General features: G+C 40.4%; 1 protein-coding gene across 1 annotated transcript in view; it reads left to right on the top strand.

The window, feature by feature from the left end:
• The window catches only part of rab44 (RAB44, member RAS oncogene family), a 29,116-nt gene that overhangs the window by 704 nt on the left and 4,852 nt on the right, over positions 1-23,560 (top strand). Inside the window, exons 2-5 of the mRNA XM_036569668.1 lie at positions 281-18,169; positions 19,460-22,368; positions 22,479-22,558; positions 23,251-23,408. Of these exons, the coding sequence (XP_036425561.1) occupies positions 1,048-18,169; positions 19,460-22,368; positions 22,479-22,558; positions 23,251-23,408 (20,269 nt within the window). The 5' untranslated portion in view covers positions 281-1,047. The remainder of the gene's footprint in view (positions 1-280; positions 18,170-19,459; positions 22,369-22,478; positions 22,559-23,250; positions 23,409-23,560) is intronic.

Here is a 23,560-nt window from a genome sequence, read left to right as displayed (position 1 = left end):
GATAATATCAGTGTTATAGCTAAATACACGCATACATTATATATATATATATATATATCTATATATATATATATATATATATATATATATATAGTAGAAATAAAACAACAAGGGAATGTTTCAAATCCTTTTTTTATTAAATGTTTTAAAACCTCTGCATGTAATGAGTCATACACCCATGACTTAACCTTTAAGGCTCCTTGGTTTCTATTTGAATCATGTTCTTGTTCAAAGGCACAAGTGAGTAATTGTATTCTTGTTTTCCTTTTACACACTACAGGGCAAAGTGTGAAAAGCCATGTCTAGCAAAAAGCAGAGAAAGAGCCAAAAGCTTGGTTCTTCCCGACGAAATCGCAACAGAAATCCTGAAGAGAAAGAATGTGATGATAGCTTCCCACAAACAGGCAATGAAGAACATGAAAGTGAGCAAAAAGATTTTCATGTTGTTTCTGAAAAACAACCATCTGATGCTTCTGTACTACCTCAGTTAGGCCAGGCAACAACAACTTGCATCAGCCAGCAGACTTCTGCCTCAGAACTCCATCCTCATTCGCAGTCACAGGATTTACTTGCACAAGCTGAAGCAGTGAGTAAGAGGAGAAAAATGGGATCAACTCGCAAGAGCAACAGAGGGTTTAAAGGTGGAGGAATACCTGAGGAAGAACCAGAGGACAGAGTGGAGGTAAGTGAAGGGATTAGTGAAGAGCATGGAGTTCCTGAAGAAGTGTCAGTCAGAGGGGATGATCACCAACAAAGTTCATCAGGTTATTCATCCAGTCAATCCATTGAACCTGAGATTTCTATCTTACAAAGAGAGCATTGGGCCCTTGGTAGCACAATGCATAAAGAAGAGGTTCTGGGAAATGATGGGCGAGTTAATTTAGAAATAGCATTTCAAAGCAAACTCATGAGTCTTTCTTCTTTTGAGCCTGACCAACGTAAGGGGGCAGCTTTCAGTGAAGAATCAATAAGTCATTCCTTTGATTTCAGTGTACCACAACCACTCAAAGTAAACTTCCACTTCATGAATTTGATGATTCTTTGCAAATGTACAATCAAATGGAGACTTTACCCAACACAACAGGCCAAAAGAAGACAGGCTCAGCTGACAGACCTCTTGAAGAAGGAAGAATTACCATTCCTGCATGTGATTTTGAGGATGTTCAAGTGTTACAGGATACTCAGATTCACAGTCTTGTGTCCTCTGATACATCTGTGAACACAATACATGATCAGTTCACTTTAAACTTTATGAGTGAAGACAAACAAGAAAGAGAGAGCACAGTCTCATCTCATGAGTGTAGGGAGGGAGAAGCATCTCTTATAAATGAACCTGAGCAAGAATGTTCATATTCTCCAGAAGAAGGACTGAATTCCAGTACAGATGGAACTGAAGGGGCTCAAACAGGTACAGTAAATGAGGGCATTTCTGACCACTGCCTGGAGCTTAAAAATGAGACCTTAAAGCTAACCGAGGATTTGGCATGTGTTCAAGAGATTAAAATGTCAGAATACAGAGAGGGCGAGGAAGAACATAGGGAGGTACACATGGTTGGAGACAGAAAAGAATGTGAAGATGTGGTTGAAGCCAGATTCACAATGCAAACAGTGGAACCTGATGAAATCATGACCTTGTCCCCAAAGAAGAAAAAAGGAGCTTCATCAGACCAGTATCTTTCATATGATACAGAACTCCGTTGTGACTCATCTGACAATGAAATTAAACATCACAGAGATGAACAGTATGATCTTTCTGATGCCAGACTTTTGACAGGAGAAAGCAGTATGGGGGAAAATACAGGCCAAACTGAGCAGGGTGTAAAAGAACAAAATAATGAAGAAGAAGAAAAAAAAGACAGGGAGATGAGGACAGAAGAAGAGGAAGCAGAGAATGATGAAGGTAAGCTGTTAGATTTAGTCAGAGAAAGGAAGGTAATTCCTTTTGAAACGCTACATGAAGCAGAGTCTGATGCAATGGACATAAGCAACCAGGCATACAGTTTACAACATGATGATGCTGGAGAATTTTTATCTGACATGCGGTCAAAGGAGGGAGCTTGTATTGATATACAGGCAGATTCTAATCAGTTGCCTCAGATCGAAATCTGTCATGACACCAAGCTCTATGAGGAGCAGCCCTTTCAGTCAAATGATAGCATGACAGATAAGGAGAGAGGAAATGACATCACTGAAAACAGCAATCAGTTTTTTGAGGAAATAAAGCCATCCGAGAACATTTGTGATACCAGTGCTTTATCTATAGGCAAAGATGGGGATAATAACAGTTATGCAGTAGTCAGCAATGAAACAGTTGAGCTAACAAAGAGAAAAGACGTAAGTGCAGAGGACAGAATGCTCTTGGTGTATGACAGTTTAGATGCTGAAGATAAAGTGAGTACTGAAAAGGTGCTGACCACAGATCACTTAATGAAGCGGGCTGAAGACGATGAGCTATCTTTTCCACAGCAGCTGCAAAGAAAGGGTGCATGCGTTGAAGAACACTTCGACATAGATACAGGATACAGAGATCTTGAAAAAGAGGAAAAAACATTGCAGGGTCTTACTGCTGTGGCCAAAGAAGATGATGTCATTAAGAATAATGTGGAACAAACTGGTCAAGCAAATGTCTCTCACACGTACAGTGGTGCACATGAAGATGATATTACATCACATCTGTCAGAGGAACAGTCTAAAGCAGTGGACTGTGTTGAGGTAATAGCTGCCACTGTGACAAATTGTGCTCTTGATCTGACAGATGACCTGCATACAGAAGCTGAATGTGTTGTCACTGGTGACAGTTCTTTCTCTCAGGCAGGAGAGAATCCCGTACATCCAGTCTCCAACAAATGCTCCCATATAACAGAGTTGGACTCATCTCACAATACTTTCGATGAAAAGAAAGAAAATGGGATGGAGGGTGTAACTGAAGAAGATGTAGAAACTGAGACCACAAACATTTTACAAAACGATGAAACCTTAACCACATCATTTGTTTATGAAGAAAACAAAGAGATAAAAGAAGGCAATGGGGCAAAACCAGAATGTGGAGTCCTTGATAAAGAGAATGAGGCTCTAGAAATGAACAAAAAGCAATCTGGAGGGATGGATGTAGCACCTACAATAATTTTAGATGTGTCTGAACAGATTGACTCTGCAGTCCTCAAAGTCCAAAACAACTCAGGAGAAGTGGTGGATGCTATGGTGCAAAAAAATCAATCACAGGAAAATATGGAAACAGAACCACATGGGCAAAGCCAGACGGAGAAAAAAAAGAAATTTGGATCAACCAGGAGGCCTCGAGGAGGACACAGACCAGACACTGATATAGAGGAAAGAATATGGAAAGATGTGGAAGCTACAGAAGAAATTAAACATGATGATCAAAATACATATTCTGAAGAAACCAGTCAGCAAGCTGGATCACAGAGTTCTGTGAGTGAGGTGTCACTTGGTATTATTGATCTACACTCGGAAACAGAAACCGTTGAAATGATTGATACAGCACCTGTTGTAATGTCAAATGCAATTGTTTGTCAGATTGACACTGTGATCCTTGAAGAAAACAGCAAAGCAGAAGATCCAGGAGAAATTATAGAACATGAAAAATCAACAGTGGAGGATGAGAGAACTGATGACTCCACATACTCAGATGAGCAAAAAATGTCATCAATCATTACAGAAATTCCGAATGATACTTCCACATATTATAACCGTTCTCAAGAAGCATTCATGGTAGTCCAAGATCCTGATATGGAGAGAACTGACAATGGAAGCCCCAGCCAAGTAAATACTTCTCCTACAAGTGTCACAATGGAGTTTACTTCTCAAACACAGGGCAGTTTAGACATGCTAGAGAATACAGAAAATACTCTTGATTTTGCATCTGATAGAATGAGACAGTTGTCTTGGAATCTTGACATTTTTGCAGACCATCTAAATCAGCCAACAAACAGAGAATCAGAACTTGAAAGCACATGCTCATTCATTCTAATACAAGAATCAAAAACCACAGAGGATGATGTGATAACCGATCATGCAGAACTTAGCATATCAGGGACAAAGATGGGTTTAATTCAAAGGACAGAGCAACACCATGAAGGTGACCAGAAAGAAAATATTGAAGAGACAAGTGAAAAAGAAGGAAAAAGAGGTGAAAAAGATTATGTGGACAGGCATGGAGAGAAGAAAGATGTGCCTCTTACAGACAGCTCTAACATATCAAGCAGAAAGAATGAAGTTATTGAGGAGGAGAATAAAGAAACAACAGAAGAAATGAACTCTGCTCCTACAGAAGAATCTGCTACTGAGGATTTTACAGCAGTGTGTTCAGAACAATATATGAATCCTGTATTATCCTCTCAAATAACCAAATGGGTTTTAACTACTAACAGACAAACACCACAAGGAGCTGAACTTTCAGATTCCAAAGACGATGATGGGAATAGTAAAGAAAATGCAGAAATGAGAAGCACAGAACCACAGGCACAAAACCAAAGTAAGAAAAAGAGAAAATTTGGGTCAACCCGAAGGCCGCAAGGAGGACAGAGACCAGACACTGAAGGAAAGGAAAGAAAATGGAAAGATGTGGAAGCTACAGAAGGATTTGAACATGACAAGGAAGAGAGATGTTCTAAAGAAACCACGCATCAAGCAGCTGCTGTAAACTCACTTACTAAACCACAGATTGCTGTGAGTGAGGTGTCACTTGGCATTCTTGACCTGACCATGGAAAAAGAAATAACCGAATCAAAAGATGAAACGGGATTGACAGACATTGTTGTTCACTATATTGATAATGAATTAAGCAAAGTAGAGGAACTGGTGGAAATTACAGGAGAACATCCACAGTCAGTAGAGGATGATGAGAAGGCCAACAAGCTCACATCTTCAGATAAGCAGGAAATGTCTCCAGTCATCATGAAAACTGAGAATGATACTTCCACATACCATGACTTTTCTCAGGAAGCATCCATGGTAGTCAAAGAATGTGATGTAGAAAGTTCTGAAAACAGAAGCCCCAGCCATGTTCATGCTTCTCCTATAAGTGGTACCATGGAGCTTATTTCTGAAATACAGGACATCTTAGATATTCCAAGGAATATAGTAAATACTGATGAGATTGCATCTGACCAGATGAGACAGCTGCCTTGGGATCATAATATATCTGAAGAACATTTAGACCTGCACACAAACAGAGATTCAGAACTAGAGCAAAATGAAAGCACATGCTCACTCATTCACATACAAGAATCAAAAAAAGTTCAGGATGATGTAATAACAGAAAATTCAGAACTTAACACATCTGGGAAAAGAGGAAAGATGGAGCCAACTCAAAAGAGTCATAGAAAGCAGTTTCATGGACATGAGTTGGATGATTCTGTTGAAGAGATAAATGAAAAAGAAGGGAAACATGGTAAAAAAGATGATGAAGACACGTATGGTGAGGAGAAAGATGTGCATCTTACAGACAGATCTAACATACCGAGCCTAAAGAATGAAAGTGAAAGTGAAAAGACAGAAGAAGTAATTAATGCTGGTCCTGCAAAAGATTCCACCACTGAGGATTTTATAGCAGTGTGTTCAAAACAATATAAGGATTCTGGATTATCCTCTCAAATAAATGAACTGGGTTTAACTACTAACATACAGCCATCACCAGTAGTTGAATATTCAGATTTCAAGGACGATGGTGGGAATAGTAAAGATGATGTAGAAATGAGAAATGCAGAACTACATACACAACACCAAAGTAAGAAAAAGAGGAAATCTAGGTCAACTCGAAGGCCTCAAGGAGGACACAGACCAGACAATGATGGAGAGCAAAGAAAACGGAAAGATGTGGAAGCTACAGAAGAATTTGAACATAATGAGGAAGAGAGATTTTCAAAAGAAACCACCAATCAAGCTGCTACTTTAAACTCGCTAACTGAACCACAGATTGCTGTGAGTGAGGTGTCACTTGGTGTACTTGACCCACCCTTGGAAAAAGAAATGATTGAATCAAAAGACAAAACAGTATTGACAGATATTGTTGTTCACCATATTGATAACGAAGTAAGCAAAAGAGAAAAACTAGTGGAAATTAGACACCCAGTTGTGGAGTATGAGAGCGATGATGAGTCCACATCTACAGATAAGCAGAAAATGCCAACAGTCATAACAGAAATTCAGAATGATACTTCCACATACCAAACGTCTTCTCAGGAAGCATCTGTGGTAGCTGAAGAAGGTGACGTAGAGAGTACTGAAAATGGAAACCCCTGCCAAGTTCTTTCTTCTCCTACATGTGGGACGGTGGAGCTTATTTCGAAGATACAGCAGAGCTTAGACATTTCAGTAAATACAGAAAATACTCATGAGCTTGCATCTTATGGAATAAAACAGCTAGCTTGGGATCACAGCATACCTGAAGACCATCTAGAGCTGCAGAACAAAGAATCAGAAGCAGAGCAATTTGGAAACTCAAGCACACTCATTCACACACAGGAATCCAAAACCACTCAGGATGATGTAATAACAGAGAATTCAGAACCTAGCACATCTGGGAAACCAAGGAAAATAGGGTCAACTCGAAGGAGTCACAGAGGGCGACTCCATGAACGTGACCAGAAAAATCCTACTGAGGAGATCAGTGAAAAAGAAGAAAAAATAGGCTATGAAGATGATGAAGAGAAGTATGGAGAGGAGAAGGATGTGGATCTTACAGAAATATCTACCTTATCAAGCAGAAAAACTGAAGTTCTTGAAGAGGAGAGTAAGGAAACAATGGAAGAAATAAATGCCAGTCCTGCAAAAGATTCCAGCACCGAGGACTTTGTAGCAGTGTGTTCAGAACAATGTTCCTCTCAAACAACTGAACTGGCTTTAACTACTAACATACAGCCATCATCAGTGACCGAACATTCAGATTCCAGGGAAGATGATGGGAATAGTGAAGAAAATATAGAAGTGAAAAATGCAGAATTACAGACACAAAGCCAAAGTAAGAAAAAAAAGAAATTTGGATCAACCCGGAGGCCTCAAGGAGGACACAGACCAGACAATAAAGGAGAGGAAAGAAAATGGAAAAATGTAGAAGCTACAGAACGAACTGAACATGACGAGGAAGAGAGATGTTCTGAAGAAACCACCAATCAAGCAGCTTCTTCTGACTTGCTTGCTGAACCACAGAATGGTGTTAGTGAGGAGTCACCTGTCATCTTTGACCCACCCTTGAAAAAAGAAATAACTGAATCAAATGATGAAACAGGAAAGCATGACATTATTGATACACCACATGTCATTTTGACAGATACTCTTGTTCACCATAGTGATAATGAAGTACACAAAGCAGAAAAACTAGTGGAGATTATAGAAGAACATGGACAATCAATAGTGGAGTATGAGAGGGATAATGAGCCCACATCTGCAGAGACAACGCCACCAGCGGTCACAGAAAGTCAGAATGATGCTTCCACATACCATGACTCAACTCAGGAAGAATCCATAATAGTCAAAGGCCATGATATGGAGAGTACTGAAAACAGACACCCTGGCCAGGTTCATGTTACTCCTACATGTGGCACAGTGGAGCTTAATTCTGATGTACAGGACAGCGTAGGCATTCCAGCAAATACTGAAAATATTCATGAATTTGTTTCTGACCAGATCGGACAAGGGCCATCTGATGAAAGCATATCCAAAGACCAAGTAGACCAGCCAACAAATGAAGACGCAGAACTAGAGAAAGTCGAAAGCACATGCTCACTCGTTCACATACAAGAACCAAAAACCACTCAGGAGAATGTCAAGAGGGAGAATTTAGAACTCAGTACATCTGGGAAACGGAGAAAGATGGGGTCAACTCGAAGGAGTCATAGAGAGCCACTCCATGGAGATGGCCTGAAAGAGTCTATTGAAGAAATAAATGAAAAAGAGAGAGAAAGCAGTGAAAAAGATGATGATGACGACATGCATGGAGAGAAGAAAGATGTGCATCTTACAGAAACATCTAACATATCAATCAGAAAGAATGAAGTTGTGGAGGAGGAGAGAGAAGAGATAAAGGAAGAATTAAAAGCCCGTCATACAGAAGATTCCACCACTGATGATTTTATAGCAGTGTGTTCAGAACAATACATGGATTCTGGGTTATTCTCTAAAACAGCTGAACTGGGTTTAGCTACTAACATACAGCCATCACCAGTGACCGAACATTCAGATTCCAAGGATGATGGTGGGAATAGTGAAGAAAATGTAGAAATAAAAAACACAGAACTACATACACAAAACCAAAGTAAAAAAAAGAGGAAATCTGGATCAACCCAGAGGCTTCAACGAGGACACAGACCAGACAATGAAGGAGAGGAAAGAAGATGGAAAGATGTGGAATCTACAGAAGAAATTGAAGATGATGAGGAAGAGAGATGTTCTAAAGAAACCACTAATCAAGCAGCTACTTCAGAGTTGCTTACTGAATCAGAAAGTGCTGTGAATGAGGTGTTACTTGGCATCCCTGAACCACCCCTGGAAAAAGAAATGACTGAATCAAATGATGAAACAGGAGAGCAGGGAATTACTGATAGACCACATGTCATATTGACAGATACTCTTGTTCACCATAGTGATAATGAAGTAAGCAAAGCAGAAGAACTTGTGGAGATTATAGAAGAACATGAAAAATCAGTAGTGGAGTATGAGAGGGGCGATGAGTCCACATCTTCAGAGACAACGCCACCAGTGGTCACAGAAATTCAGAATGATGCTTCCACATACCATGACTTTTCTCAGGAAGCATCCATAATAGTCGAAGGCCATGATATGGAGAGTACTGAAAACAGAAGCCCCGACCAAGTTCATGTTACTCCTACATGTGGAACAGTGGAGCTTATTTCTCAGGCCCAGGACAGCGTAGGCATTCCAGTGAATACAGAAAATACTCATGAAATTGTTTCTGACCAGAGTAGACAGTTGCCATCTGATGAAAGCATATTCAAAGACCAACTAGACCAGCCAACGTATGAAGATTCAGAACTAGAGAAAGTCGAAAGCACATGCTCACTCGTTCACATACAAGAACCAAAAACCACTCAGGAGAATGTGATGACAGAGAATTTAGAAATTAGCACATCTGGGAAACGGAGAAAGATGGGGTCAACTCGAAGGAGTCATAGAGAGCCACTCCATGGAGGTGGCCTGAAGGAGTCTACTGAAGAGATAAATGAAAAAGAGAGAGAAAGCGGTGAAAAAGACGATGAAGACACGTATGGAGAGGAGAAAGATGTGCATCTTACAGAAACATCGAACATATCAAGCAGAAAGAAGGACACTGTGGAGGAGGAGATTAAAGAGATAAAGGATGAATTAAATGCCAGTCCTACAGAAGATTCCACCACTGAGGATTTTATAGCAGTGTGTTCAAAACAATACATGGATTCTGGATTATCCTCTCAAACAACTGAACTGGGGTTAACCACTAACATACAGCCATCACCAGTGACCGAACATTCAGATTCCAAGGATGATGGTGGGAATAGTGAAGAAAATATAAAAGTGAAAAATGCAGAACTACAGACACATAGCCAAAGTAAGAAAAAAAGGAAATTTGGATCAACCCGGAGGCCCCAAGGAGGACACAGACCAGACAATGAAGGAGAGGAAAGAAAACGGAAAAATGTAGAAGCTACAGAACAAACTGAACATGACGAGGAAGACAGATGTTCTGAAGAAACCACCAATCAAGCAGCTTCTTCTGACTTGCTTACTGAACCACAGAATGCTGTGAGTGAGGAGTCACTTGGCATCCTTGACCCACCCTTGGAAAAAGAAATAACTGAAACAAAAGATGAAACAGGAGGGTGTGGAATGATTGACATATCACATGTCATATTGACAGATATTGTTGTTCAGCATAGTGATAATGAAGTACACAAAGCAGAAGAACCAGTAGAGATTATAGAAGAACACAGACAATCAGTAGCGGAGTATGAGGGGAATGATGAGTCCACATTTTCAGAGACAACGCCACCAGTGGTCACAGAAATTCAGAATGATGCTTCAGCAAACTATGATATTTCTCAGGTAGTTGAAGAATGTGATATGGAGAGTACTGAAAACAGAAGCCCAAGCCATTTTCATGTTACTACTACATGTGGAACAGTGGAGCTTAATTCTGAGGCCCAGGACAGCGTAGGCATTCCAGTGAATACAGAAAATGCTCATGAACTTGTTTCTGAACAGATCGGACAGTTGCCATCTGATGAAAGCATATCCAAAGACCAACAAGACCAGCCAACGTATGAAGACTCAAAAATAGAGAGAGACGAAAGCACGTGCTCACTCGTTCACATACAAGAACCTAAAACCACTCAGGAGAATGTCATGACAGAGAATTTAGAATTCAGCACATCTGCGAAACGGAGAAAGATGGGGTCAACTCGAAGGAGTCATAGAGAGCCACTCCATGGAGGTGGCCTGAAGGAGTCTACTGAAGAGATAAATGAAAAAGAGAGAGAAAGAGGTGAAAAAGATGATGAAGACACGTATGGAGAGGAGAAAGATGTGCATCTTACAGAAACATCTAACATATCAAGCAGAAAGAATGACGCTGTGGAGGAGGAGAGAGAAGAGATAAAGGAAGAATTAAAAGCCAGTCCTACAGAAGATTCCACCACTGAGGACTTTATAGCAGTGTGTCCAGAACAGTATATAGATTCTGCATTATCCTCTCAAACAACTGAACTGGGTTTAACTACTAACATACAGCCATTACCAATGACTGAACATTCAGATTCCAAGGATGATGGTGGGAATAGTGAAGAAAATGTAGAAATAAAAAACACAGAACTACATACACAAAACCAAAGTAAGAAAAAAAGGAAATTTGGATCAACCCGCAGGCCTCAAGAAGGACACAGACCAGACAATGAAGGAGAGGAAAGAAGATGGAAAGAAGTGGAATCTACAGAAGAAATTGAAGATGATGAGGAAGAGAGATGTTCTAAAGAAACCACTCATCAAGCAGCTACTTCAGAGTTGCTTACTGAATCAGAAAGTGCTGTGAATGAGGTGTTACTTGGCATCCCTGAACTACCCTTGGAAAAAGAAATGATTGAATCAAATGATGAAACAGGAGAGCAGGGAATTACTGATAGACCACATGTCATATTGACAGATACTCTTGTTCACCATAGTGATAATGAAGTAAGCAAAGCAGAAGAACTAGTGGAGATTATAGAAGAACATGAACAATCAGTAGTAGAGTATGAGAGGGGCGATGAGTCCACATCTTCAGAGACAACGCCACCAGTGGTCACAGAAATTCAGAATGATGCTTCCACATACCATGACTTTTCTCAGGAAGCATCCATAATAGTCGAAGGCCATGATATGGAGAGTACTGAAAACAGAAGCCCTGACCAAGTTCATGTCACTCCTACATGTGAAACAGTGGAGCTTAATTCTGAGATACACGACAGCTTAGGCATTCCAGTGAATACAGAAAATACTCATGAATTTGTTTCTGACCAGAGTAGACAGTTGCCATCTGATGAAAGCATATCCAAAGACCAACAAGACCAGCCAACGTATGAAGACTCAAAAATAGAGAAAGTCGAAAGCACATGCTCACTCGTTCACATACAAGAACCTAAAACCTCTCAGGAGAATGTGATGACAGAGAATTTAGAATTCAGCACATCTGGGAAACGGAGAAAGATGGGGTCAACTCGACGGAGTCATAGAGAGCCACTCCATGGAGGTGGCCTGAAAGAGTCTATTGAAGAGATAAATGAAAAAGAGAGAGAAAGAGGTGAAAAAGATGATGAAGACACGTATGGAGAGAAGAAAGATGTGCATCTTACAGAAACATCTAACATATCAATCAGAAAGAATGACGCTGTGGAGGAGGAGAGTGAAGAGATAAAGAAAGAATTAAAAGCCAGTCATACAGAAGATTCCACCACTGAGGATTTTACAGCAGTGTGTTCAGAACAGTATATAGATTCTGGATTATCCTCTCAAACAACTGAACTGGGTTTAACTACTAACATACAGCCATCACCAGTGACCGAACATTCAGATTCCAAGGATGATGGTGGGAATAGTGAAGAAAATGTAGAAATAAAAAACACAGAACTACATACACAAAACCAAAGTAAGAAAAAGAGGAAATCTGGATCAACCAGGAAGCTTCAAGGAGGACACAGACCAGACAATGAAGGAGAGGAAAGAAAATGGAAAGATGTGGAATCTACAGAAGAAATTAAAGATGATGAGGAAGAGAGATGTTCTAAAGAAACCACTCATCAAGCAACTAGTTCAGAGTTGCTTACTGAACCACACAGTGCTGAGAGTGAGGTGTCACTTGGCATCCCTGAACCACCCTTGGAAAAAGAAATGATTGAATCAAATGATGAAACAGGAGAGCAGGGAATTATTGATACACCACATGTCATATTGACAGATACTCTTGTTCACCAAAGTGATAATGAAGTAAGCAAAGCAGAAGAACTAATGGAGATTATAGAAGAACATGAACAATCAGTAGTGGAGGATAAGAGGGGCAATGAGTCCACATCTTCAGAGACAACGCCACCAGTGGTCACAGAAATTCAGAATGATGCTTCCACATACCATGACTTTTCTCAGGAAGCATCCATAATAGTCGAAGGCCATGATATGGAGAGTACTGAAAACAGAAGCCCCGACCAAGTTCATGTCACTCCTACATGTGGAACAGTGGAGCTTATTTCTGAGGCCCAAGACAGCTTAGGCATTCCAGTGAATACAGAAAATACTCATGAACTTGTTTCTGATCGGAGTAGACAGTTGCCATCTGATGAAAGCATATCCAAAGACCAACAAGACCAGCCAACAAATGAAGACTCAGAACTAGAGAAAGTCGAAAGCACGTGCTCACACGTTCACATACAAGAACCAAAAACCACTCAGGAGAATGTGATGACAGAGAATTTAGAACTCAGCACATCTGGGAAACGGAGAAAGATGGGGTCAACTCGAAGGAGTCATAGAGAGCCACTCCATGGAGGTGGCCTGAAGGAGTCTACTGAAGAGATAAATGAAAAAGAGAGAGAAAGCAGTGAAAAAGACGATGAAGACACATATGGAGAGGAGAAAGATGTGCATCTTACAGAAACATCGAACATATCAAGCAGAAAGAATGAAGCTGTGGAGGAGGACAGAGAAGAGATAAAGGAAGAATTAAAAGCCCGTCATACAGAAGATTCCACCACTGAGGACTTTATAGCAGTGTGTCCAGAACAGTATATAGATTCTGCATTATCCTCTCAAACAACTGAACTGGGTTTAACTACTAACATACAGCCATCACCAGTGACCGAACATTCAGATTCCAAGGATGATGGTGGGAATAGTGAAGAAAATGTAGAAATAAAAAACACAGAACTACATACACAAAACCAAAGTAAGAAAAAGAGGAAATCTGGATCAACCCGCAGGCCTCAAGGAGGACACAGAACAGACAATGAAGGAGAGGAAAGAAGATGGAAAGATGTGGAATCTACAGAAGAAATTGAAGATGATGAGGAAGAGAGATGTTCTAAAGAAACCACTCATCAAGCAACTACTTCAGAGTTGCTTACTGAACCACACAGTGCTGAGAGTGAGGTGTCAATTGGCATCCCTGAACCACCCTTGGAAAAAGAAATGACTGAATCAAATGATGAAACAGAAGAGCATGACATTATTGATACACCACATGTCATATTGACAGATACTCTTGTTCACCATAGTGATAATGAAGTAAGCAAAGCAGAAGAACTAGTGGAGATTATAGAAGAACATGAACAATCAGTAGTAGAGTATGAGAGGGGCGATGAGTCCACATCTTCAGAGACAACGCCACCAGTGGTCACAGAAATTCAGAATGATGCTTCCACATACCATGACTTTTCTCAGGAAGCATCCATAATAGTCGAAGGCCATAATATGGAGAGTACTGAAAACAGAAGCCCCGACCAAGTTCATGTCACTCCTACATGTGGAACAGTGGAGCTTAATTCTGAGATACACGACAGCTTAGGCATTCCAGTGAATACAGAAAATACTCATGAATTTGTTTCTGACCAGAGTAGACAGTTGCCATCTGATGAAAGCATATCCAAAGACCAACAAGACCAGCCAACAAATGAAGACTCAGAACTAGAGAAAGTCGAAAGCACGTGCTCACACGTTCACATACAAGAACCAAAAACCACTCAGGAGAATGTGATGACAGAGAATTTAGAATTCAGCACATCTGGGAAACGGAGAAAGATGGGATCAACTCGAAGGAGTCATAGAGAGCCACTCCATGGAGGTGGCCTGAAAGAGTCTACTGAAGAGATAAATGAAAAAGAGAGAGAAAGAGGTGAAAAAGATGATGAAGACATGTATGGAGAGAAGCAAGATGTGCATTTTACAGAAACATGTAACATATCAATCAGAAAGAATGAAGTTGTGGAGGAGGAGATAGAAGAGATAAAGGAAGAATTAAAAGCCAGTCCTACAGAAGATTCCACCACTGAGGATTTTACAGCAGTGTGTTCAGAACAATACATGGATTCTGGGTTATTCTCTAAAACAGCTGAACTGGGTTTAGCTACTAACATCCAACCATCACCAGTGACCGAACATTCAGATTCCAAGGATGATGGTGGGAATAGTGAAGAAAATGTAGAAATAAAAAACACAGAACTACATACACAAAACCAAAGTAAGAAAAAGAGGAAATCTGGATCAACCCGCAGGCCTCAAGGAGGACACAGACCAGACAATGAAGGAGAGGAAAGAAGATGGAAAGATGTGGAATCTACAGAAGAAATTGAAGATGATGAGGAAGAGAGATGTTCTAAAGAAACCACTCATCAAGCAACTACTTCAGAGTTGCTTACTGAACCACACAGTGCTGAGAGTGAGGTGTCAATTGGCATCCCTGAACCACCCTTGGAAAAAGAAATGACTGAATCAAATGATGAAACAGAAGAGCATGACATTATTGATACACCACATGTCATATTGACAGATACTCTTGTTCACCATAGTGATAATGAAGTAAGCAAAGCAGAAGAACTAATGGAGATTATAGAAGAACATGAACAATCAGTAGTAGAGTATGAGAGGGGCGATGAGTCCAAATCTTCAGAGACAACGCCACCAGTGGTCACAGAAATTCAGAATGATGTTTCTACATACCATGACTTTTCTCAGGAAGCATCCATAATAGTCGAAGGCCATAATATGGAGAGTACTGAAAACAGAAGCCCCGACCAAGTTCATGTCACTCCTACATGTGGCACAGTGGAGCTTAATTCTGAGGCCCAGGACAGCGTAGGCATTCCAGTGAATACAGAAAATACTCATGAACTTGTTTCTGACCAGAGTAGACAGTTGCCATCTGATGAAAGCATATTCAAAGACCAAACAGACCAGCCAACAAACGAAGACTCGGAAATAGAGAAAGTCGAAAGCACATGCTCAGTCGTTCACATACAAGAACCTAAAACCACTCAGGAGAATGTGATGACAGAGAATTTAGAACTTAGCACATCTGGGAAACGGAGAAAGATGGGGTCAACTCGAAGGAGTCATAGAGAGCCACTCCATGGAGGTGGCCTGAAGGAGTCTACTGAAGAGATAAATGAAAAAGAGAGAGAAAGCAGTGAAAAAGACGATGAAGACATGTATGGAGAGAAGAAAGATGTGCATCTTACAGAAACATCAAACATATCAAGCAGAAAGAATGAAGCTGTGGAGGAGGACAGAGAAGAGATAAAGGAAGAATTAAAAGCCAGTCCTACAGAAGATTCCACCACTGAGGATTTTACAGCAGTGTGTTCAGAACAATACATGGATTCTGGGTTATTGTCTCAAACAAATGAATTGGGTTTAACTACTAACATACAGCCATCACCAGTGACTGAATATTCAGATTCCAAGGAAGATGATGGGAATAGTGAAGAAAATATAGAAGTGAAAATTGCAGAACTACAGACACAAAACCAAAGTAAGAAAAAAAAGAAATTTGGATCAACCCGGAGGCCTCAAGGAGGACACAGACCAGACAATGAAGGAGAAGAAAGAAAAAGGAAAGATGTGGAAGCTACAGAACAAACTGAACATGACAAGGAAGAGAGATGTTCTAAAGAAGCCACCAGTCAAGCAGCTTCTTCTGACTTGCTTGCTGAACCACAGAGTGTTGTGAGTGAGCAGTCACTTAGCATTCTTGACCCACCCTTGGAAAAAGAAATAAATGAATCAAAAGATGAAACAGGAGGGTGTGGAATGATTGACACATCACATGTCATACTGACAGATATTGTTGTTCAGCATAGTGATAATGAAGTAAGCAAAGCAGAAAAACTAGTAGAGATTACAGAAGAACATGAACAATCAGTAGTGCAGGATAGGAGGGGCGATGAGTTCATGTTTTCAGATAAGCCGACAATGCCACTAGTGGTCACAGAAATTCAGAATGATGCTTCCACATACCATGACTTTTCTAAGGTAGTTGAAGAATGTGATATAGAGAGTACTGAAAACAGAAGCCCCAGCCAAGTTCATGTTACTCCTACATGTGGCACAGTGGAGCTTAATTCTGAGATACAGGACAGCGTAGGCATTCCAGTGAATACAGAAAATGCTCATGAATTTGTTTCTGACCAGGTTGGACAGTTGCCATCTGAAGAAAGCATATCCAAAGACCCACTAGACCAGCCAACAAACGAAGACCCAGAACTAGAGAAAGTCGAAAGCACATGCTCACACGTTCACATACAAGAATCTAAAACCACTCAGGAGAATGTCATGACAGAGAATTTAGAACTCAGCACATCTGGGAAACGGAGAAAGATGGGGTCAACTCGACGGAGTCATAGAGAGCCACTCCATGGAGGTGGCCTGAAAGAGTCTATTGAAGAGATAAATGAAAAAGAGAGAGAAAGCAGTGAAAAAGACGATGAAGACACGTATAGTGAGGGGAAAGATGTGCATCTTACAGAAACATCTAACATATCAAGCAGAAAGAATGAAGCTGTGGAGGAGGAGAGAGAAGAGATAAAGGACGAATTGAAAGCCGGTCATACAGAAGATTCCATCACTGAGGATTTTATAGCAGTGTGTTCAGAACAAGAGATGCATTCTGGATTATCCTCTCAAACAACTGAACTGGGTTCAATCACTGACATACAGCCATCACCAGTGACTGAACATTCAGATTTGAAGGACGATGGTGGGAATAGTGAAGAAAATGTAGAAATAAAAAACACAGAACTACATACACAAAGAGAAAGTAAGAAAAAGAGGAAATTTGGATCAACCCGGAGGCCTCAAGGAGGACACAGACCAGACAATGAAGGAGAGGAAAGAAAATGGAAAGATGTGGAATCTACAGAAGAAATTAAAGATGATGAGGAAGAGAGATGTTCTAAAGAAACCACTCATCAAGCAACTACTTCAGAGTTGCTTACTGAACCACACAGTGCTGCGAGTGAGGAGTCACTTGGCATCCCTGAACCACCCTTGGAAAAAGAAATGATTGAATCAAATGATGAAACAGGAGAGCAGGGAATTATTGATAGACCACATGTCATTTTGACAGATACTCTTGTTCACCATAGTGATAATGAAGTAAGCAAAGCAGAAGAACTAATGGAGATTATAGAAGAACATGGACAATCAGTAGTGGAGTATGAGAGGGGCGATGAGTCCACATCTTCAGAGACAACGCCACCAGTGGTCACAGAAATTCAGAATGATGTTTCTACATACCATGACTTTTCTCAGGTAGTTGAAAAATGTGATATGGAGAGTACTGAAAACAGAAGACCCAGCCAAGTTCATGTTACTGCTACATGTGAAACAGTGAAGCTTATTTCTGAGGCCCAGGACAGTGTAGGCATTCCAGTGAATATAGAAAATACTCATGAACTTGTTTCTGAGCAGATTGGACAAGGACCATCTGATGAAAGCATATCCAAAGACCAACAAGACCAGCCAACAAATGAAGATGCAGAACTAGGGAAAGTCGAAAGCACAAGCTTACTCATTCACATACAAGAACCTAAAACCACTCAGGAGAATGTGATGACAGAGAATTTAGAACTCAGCACATCTGCGAAACGGAGAAAGATGGGGTCAACTCGAAGGAGTCATAGAGAGCCACTCCATGGAGGTGGCCTGAAAGAGACTATTGAAGAAATAAATGAAAAAGAGAGAGAAAGCGGTGAAAAAGACGATGAAGACACGTATGGAGAGGAGAAAGATGTGCATCTTACAGAAACATCTAACATATCAATCAGAAAGAATGAAGCTGTGGAGGAGGAGAGAGAAGAGATAAAGAAAGAATTAAAAGCCAGTCCTACAGAAGATTCCACCACTGAGGATTTTATAGCAGTGTGTTCAGAACAGTATATAGATTCTGGATTATCCTCTCAAACAACTGAACTGGGTTTAACTACTAACATACAGCCATCACCAGTGACCGAACATTCAGATTCCAAGGATGATGGTGGGAATAGTGAAGAAAATGTAGAAATAAAAAACACAGAACTACATACACAAAACCAAAGTAAGAAAAAAAGGAAATTTGGATCAACCCGCAGGCCTCAAGGAGGACACAGACCAGACAATGAAGGAGAGGAAAGAAACTGGAAAGATGTGGAATCTACAGAAGAAATTGAAGTTGATGAGGAAGAGAGATGTTCTAAAGAAACCACTCATCAAGCAACTACTTCGGATTTGCTTACTGAACCACACAGTGATGCGAGTGAGGTGTTACTTGGCATCCCTGAACCACCCCTGGAAAAAGAAATGATTGAATCAAATGATGAAACAGGAGAGCAGGGAATTACTGATAGACCACATGTCATTTTGACAGATACTCTTGTTCACCATAGTGATAATGAAGTAAGCAAAGCAGAAGAACTAGTGGAGATTATAGAAGAACATGAACAATCAGTAGTGGAGTATGAGAGGGGCGATGAGTCCACATCTTCAGAGACAATGCCACCAGTGGTCACAGAAATTCAGAATGATGCTTCCACATACCATGACTCTTCTCAGGAAGCATCTATAATAGTCGAAGGCCATAATATGGAGAGTACTGAAAACAGAAGCCCCAGCCAAGTTCATGTTACTCCTACATGTGGCACAGTGGAGCTTAATTCTGAGGCCCAGGACAGCTTAGGCATTCCAGTGAATACAGAAAATACTCATGAACTTGTTTCTGAGCAGATTGGACAAGGACCATCTGATGAGAGCATATCCAAAGACCAACTAAACCAGCCAACAAATGAAGACCCAGAACTAGAGAAAGTCGAAAGCACGTGCTCACTCGTTCACATACAAGAACCAAAAACCACTCAGGAGAATGTGATGACAGAGAATTTAGAACTCAGCACATCTGCGAAACGGAGAAAGATGGGGTCAACTCGAAGGAGTCATAGAGAGCCACTCCATGGAGGTGGCCTGAAAGAGATAAATCAAAAAGAGAGAGAAAGAGGTGAAAAAGACGATGAAGACACGTATAGTGAGGGGAATGATGTGCATCTCACAGAAACATCTAACATATCAAGCAGAACGATGGATGTTGTGCAGGAGGAAAGAGAAGAGATAAAGGACGAATTAAAAGCCAGTCCTACAGAAGATTCCACCACTGAGGATTTTATAGCAGTGTGTTCAGAACAATATATGGATTCTGGATTATCCTCTCAAACAACTGAACTGGGGTTAACCACTAACATACAGCCATCACCAGTGACCGAACATTCAGATTCCAAGGATGATGGTGGGAATAGTGAAGAAAATGTAGTAATAAAAAACACAGAACTACATACACAAAACCAAAGTAAGAAAAAGAGGAAATTTGGATCAACCCGCAGGCCTCAAGGAGGACACAGACCAGACAATGAAGGAGAGGAAAGAAGATGGAAAGATGTGGAATCTACAGAAGAAATTGAAGTTGATGAGGAAGAGAGATGTTCTAAAGAAACCACTCATCAAGCAACTACTTCAGAGTTGCTTACTGAACCACACAGTGCTGCAAGTGAGGTGTTACTTGGCATCCCTGAACTACCCTTGGAAAAAGAAATGATTGAATCAAATGATGAAACAGGAGAGCAGGGAATTACTGATAGACCACATGTCACATTGACAGATACTCTTGTTCACTTTATTGATAATGATGTATGCACAGCAGAAGAAATAGTGGAGATTACAAAAGAACATGGACAATCAGCAGTGGAGTATGAGAGGGATGATGAGTCCACATCTTCAAATAAGCAGAAAATACCACCAGTCGTCACAGAAATTCAGAATGATGCTTCCACATACCTTGTCGAAGGCCATGATATGGAGAGTACTGAAAACAGAAGCCCCGACCAAGTTCATGTTACTCCTACATGTGGAACAGTGGAGCTTAATTCTGAGGCCCAGGACATCTTAGGCATTCCAGTGAATACAGAAAATACTCATGAACTTGTTTCTGAGCAGATTGGACAAGGACCATCTGATGAAAGCATATCCAAAGACCAACAAGACCAGCCAACATATGAAGACTCAGAACTAGAGAAAGTCGAAAGCATATGCTCACTCGTTCACATACAAGAACCAAAAACCACTCAGGAGAATGTCATAACAGAGAATTTAGAACTCAGCACATCTGGGAAACGGAGAAAGATGGGGTCAACTCGACGGAGTCACAGAGAGAGACTCCATGGAGGTGGCCTGAAAGAGACTATTGAAGAGATAAATGAAAAAGAGAGAGAAAGAGGTGAAAAAGATGATGAAGACACATATGGAGAGGAGAATGATGTGTATCTTACAGAAACATCTAACATATCAATCAGAAAGACGGAAGTTGTGGAGGAGGAGAGAGAAGAGATAAAGGAAGAATTAAAAGCCAGTCATACAGAAGATTCCACCACTGAGAATTTTATAGAAGTGTGTCCAGAACAATATATGTATTCTGGATTATCCTCTCAAACAACTGAACTGGGTTTAACTACTAACAAACAACCATCACCAGTGACAGAATATTCAGATTCCAAGGAAGATGATGGGAATAGTGAAGAAAATGTAGAAATGAGAAATGCAGACCTTCAAACACAAAGCCAAAGTAAGAAAAAGAGGAAATTTGGATCAACTCGAAGGCCTCAAGGAGGACACAGACCAGACACTGAAGGAGAGGAAAGAAGATGGAAAGATGTGGAAGCCACAGAAGGATTTGATCATGATGAGAAAGAGAGATGTTCTGAAGAAACCCATCAAGCAGTTACTTCAAACTTGCTTACTGAATCACTGAATGCAGTGAGTGAGGTGTCACTTGGCGTTCTTATTGAGGAAATGAAAGAAAAAGAAAGCAGCAAGGAACAAACAGTAGAAGAAAGCGTACCAATTGCTGAGGAAAGTAATTCAGAGGTTGAGAGGCTGAGCTTCATTCCTACAATTCCTACTGAAACATGTCATCAGTCCATGGAGAGGCAGTCTGAGCCCTCAGAATCAATCACCATCATAAGACCCGAACTTGAAAAATTAGACAAGAAAAAAAGAAAGATGGGTTCAACTCGCAAGAATTTCAAGGGAGCAGATGGCAAAAAAACATGGGACAAAGGAACAGGGGATATGGACCCAAAATCTATTGAAGATATTATTAAAGAAGAGACAAAATCAACAGCAAGAGAAGATACAGTGCTTGATGACAAAGGCTTCGGACGGAGCATCATAGTAGAGATGATAGGGCAAGAGGATGAACTGCAAACTCACCACATGCTTGATCAGTCAGAAGGGTCACTTCTCGGTGAGATAGAGTATGAATTGAAAAAGAGTTGTCAAAGTCCCCTGAATACCACTGCTCATTCCATTAGTGAAGAAATCTTGGAAAGCTCATTAAACAAGCCTTTAGAAACAGATGACAATCAACAGAATATATTAGGAATCCCAGAACCAAAAGCTGAGCAAGGCAAAAGCACTCTTGAACTACCACCATCTCAAAGCTCTCAAACTTCCACTGAACCAAGCTCCCCCGGAAGAAGAAGAAAAATGGGGTCCACACGCAAGACACCTAGAAACAGGCAGACAGAAGAACCAAGGGACGAGAGCAGAGACACTGAACAGGACACAGAGAATTTGGCACTTGGAACAAACAGTGAACTAGAGGGAGAAACCGCTACACTAAAAATCACAGAAGATGTGAAAGGATCTGTTGGCATTACAGCTAAAGTCCAAGCTGTCTCTCAAGTTGATGAGAATAATACAGAGCATCCCATTCCAGAAGGTAGGCGAAAGTTTGGGTCCAGACGCACGGCAAAAGGTGAATTTAAGCTCAACCAGAAAGAAACAGAAGATGTCCAAGTGTTCACTGATGAGTTAACAGTATGTATTTGCCACTTATTTCTGAGAATTCATTCCTACACTTCTTCTCTGTTCTTTTAAGTATTCTTCTGCTTAATTTAACTGATTTTAAACATTTCTCTGTTTCAAAGGTTGATCCCAATTTCATTCCAGGACAAGAGAGCACTCCGGTCTCTCAACCAATCTCTGCCCATGAAGACACAAAAGCTAGGTATAAATGAAATGTCTCTGGGATCTAAGGCAATGGTTGAGGATCCCATTCTTTTTGTCCTATCTCCAAACAATCAGTTCTTACTCTGCATGTATGTAGTACAATATGAATGATGGTTAACAAAACCTACATATACTCTCTTAAAAAGTTGCCACAAAGGGTTCTTGGAGTGATGAATAACAGCTTTTGCTTCCCTGAAGAACTATGTTTAAAAAAGTGATTTGTGGTTGAAAAGCATTTTAAAGGTTTAAAGAACCTTCACATGATGTAAAAGTATATACCAATCTAGTTCCTAGAACCTTTACATCCTGGTGTTTAGCTTTTTTTAAACTTGAAAAAGGTTCTTCACACTTATACACATCTCACAAAAATGGTTCTCTAAAGAACCACCCATTTAAGGCTCTTAAGGGAGCTGAAAGTGGTTCTTTCGTGGTATTGTGCAGAGAAAGCTTTTTGCCCTTTTTTATTTTTATGAGAGAGTAGTATAACAGTATAATATAGTATGCATATAATATAATATAGTATGCATAGAGTTGTACAGGGATTTTGCCTGCTGTTAATTCTTCTGGGTTCTGCCACTCTCAGTTTATATCATAATTTGGCTTCTGACGTCTATAGAAGTGAACTGAATATGAATTCTGACAGTCAGTCAGTAATGATCAAACAATTTCTGTCTTGTTTTTCTTCTACAGCCCAAGTAATGAACAGAATGAAAAATCTGTTGTGAATGAAGCTGATATATCTACAAGAACTGGCCTGGACTCCTTGGATGATCTCAGAAGGTCCTCACTCTATAATGGAAGGACTGGAACAAGAGAAATGATTGACTTTGAGAGATGGGATGAGCAAAGTAAGAGCTGTAATGGACATACTAGGAGGAAAGAATCTGGGGTATGGGTGGTGCGGAGAATTGTTTTGGCAGGCTGAAACTAAAGTGATAATTTCCAAAAAAAGAAAAATAAAACACGATTGACATTACCTGATGATGTAGTCAATTAGCCA

Source organism: Colossoma macropomum, unplaced genomic scaffold (genome assembly GCF_904425465.1).
Source record: "Colossoma macropomum unplaced genomic scaffold, Colossoma_macropomum, whole genome shotgun sequence".
In the NCBI taxonomy this organism is placed as follows: Eukaryota; Metazoa; Chordata; class Actinopteri; order Characiformes; family Serrasalmidae; genus Colossoma; species Colossoma macropomum.
This window is presented reverse-complemented; position numbering and strand designations above follow the sequence as displayed.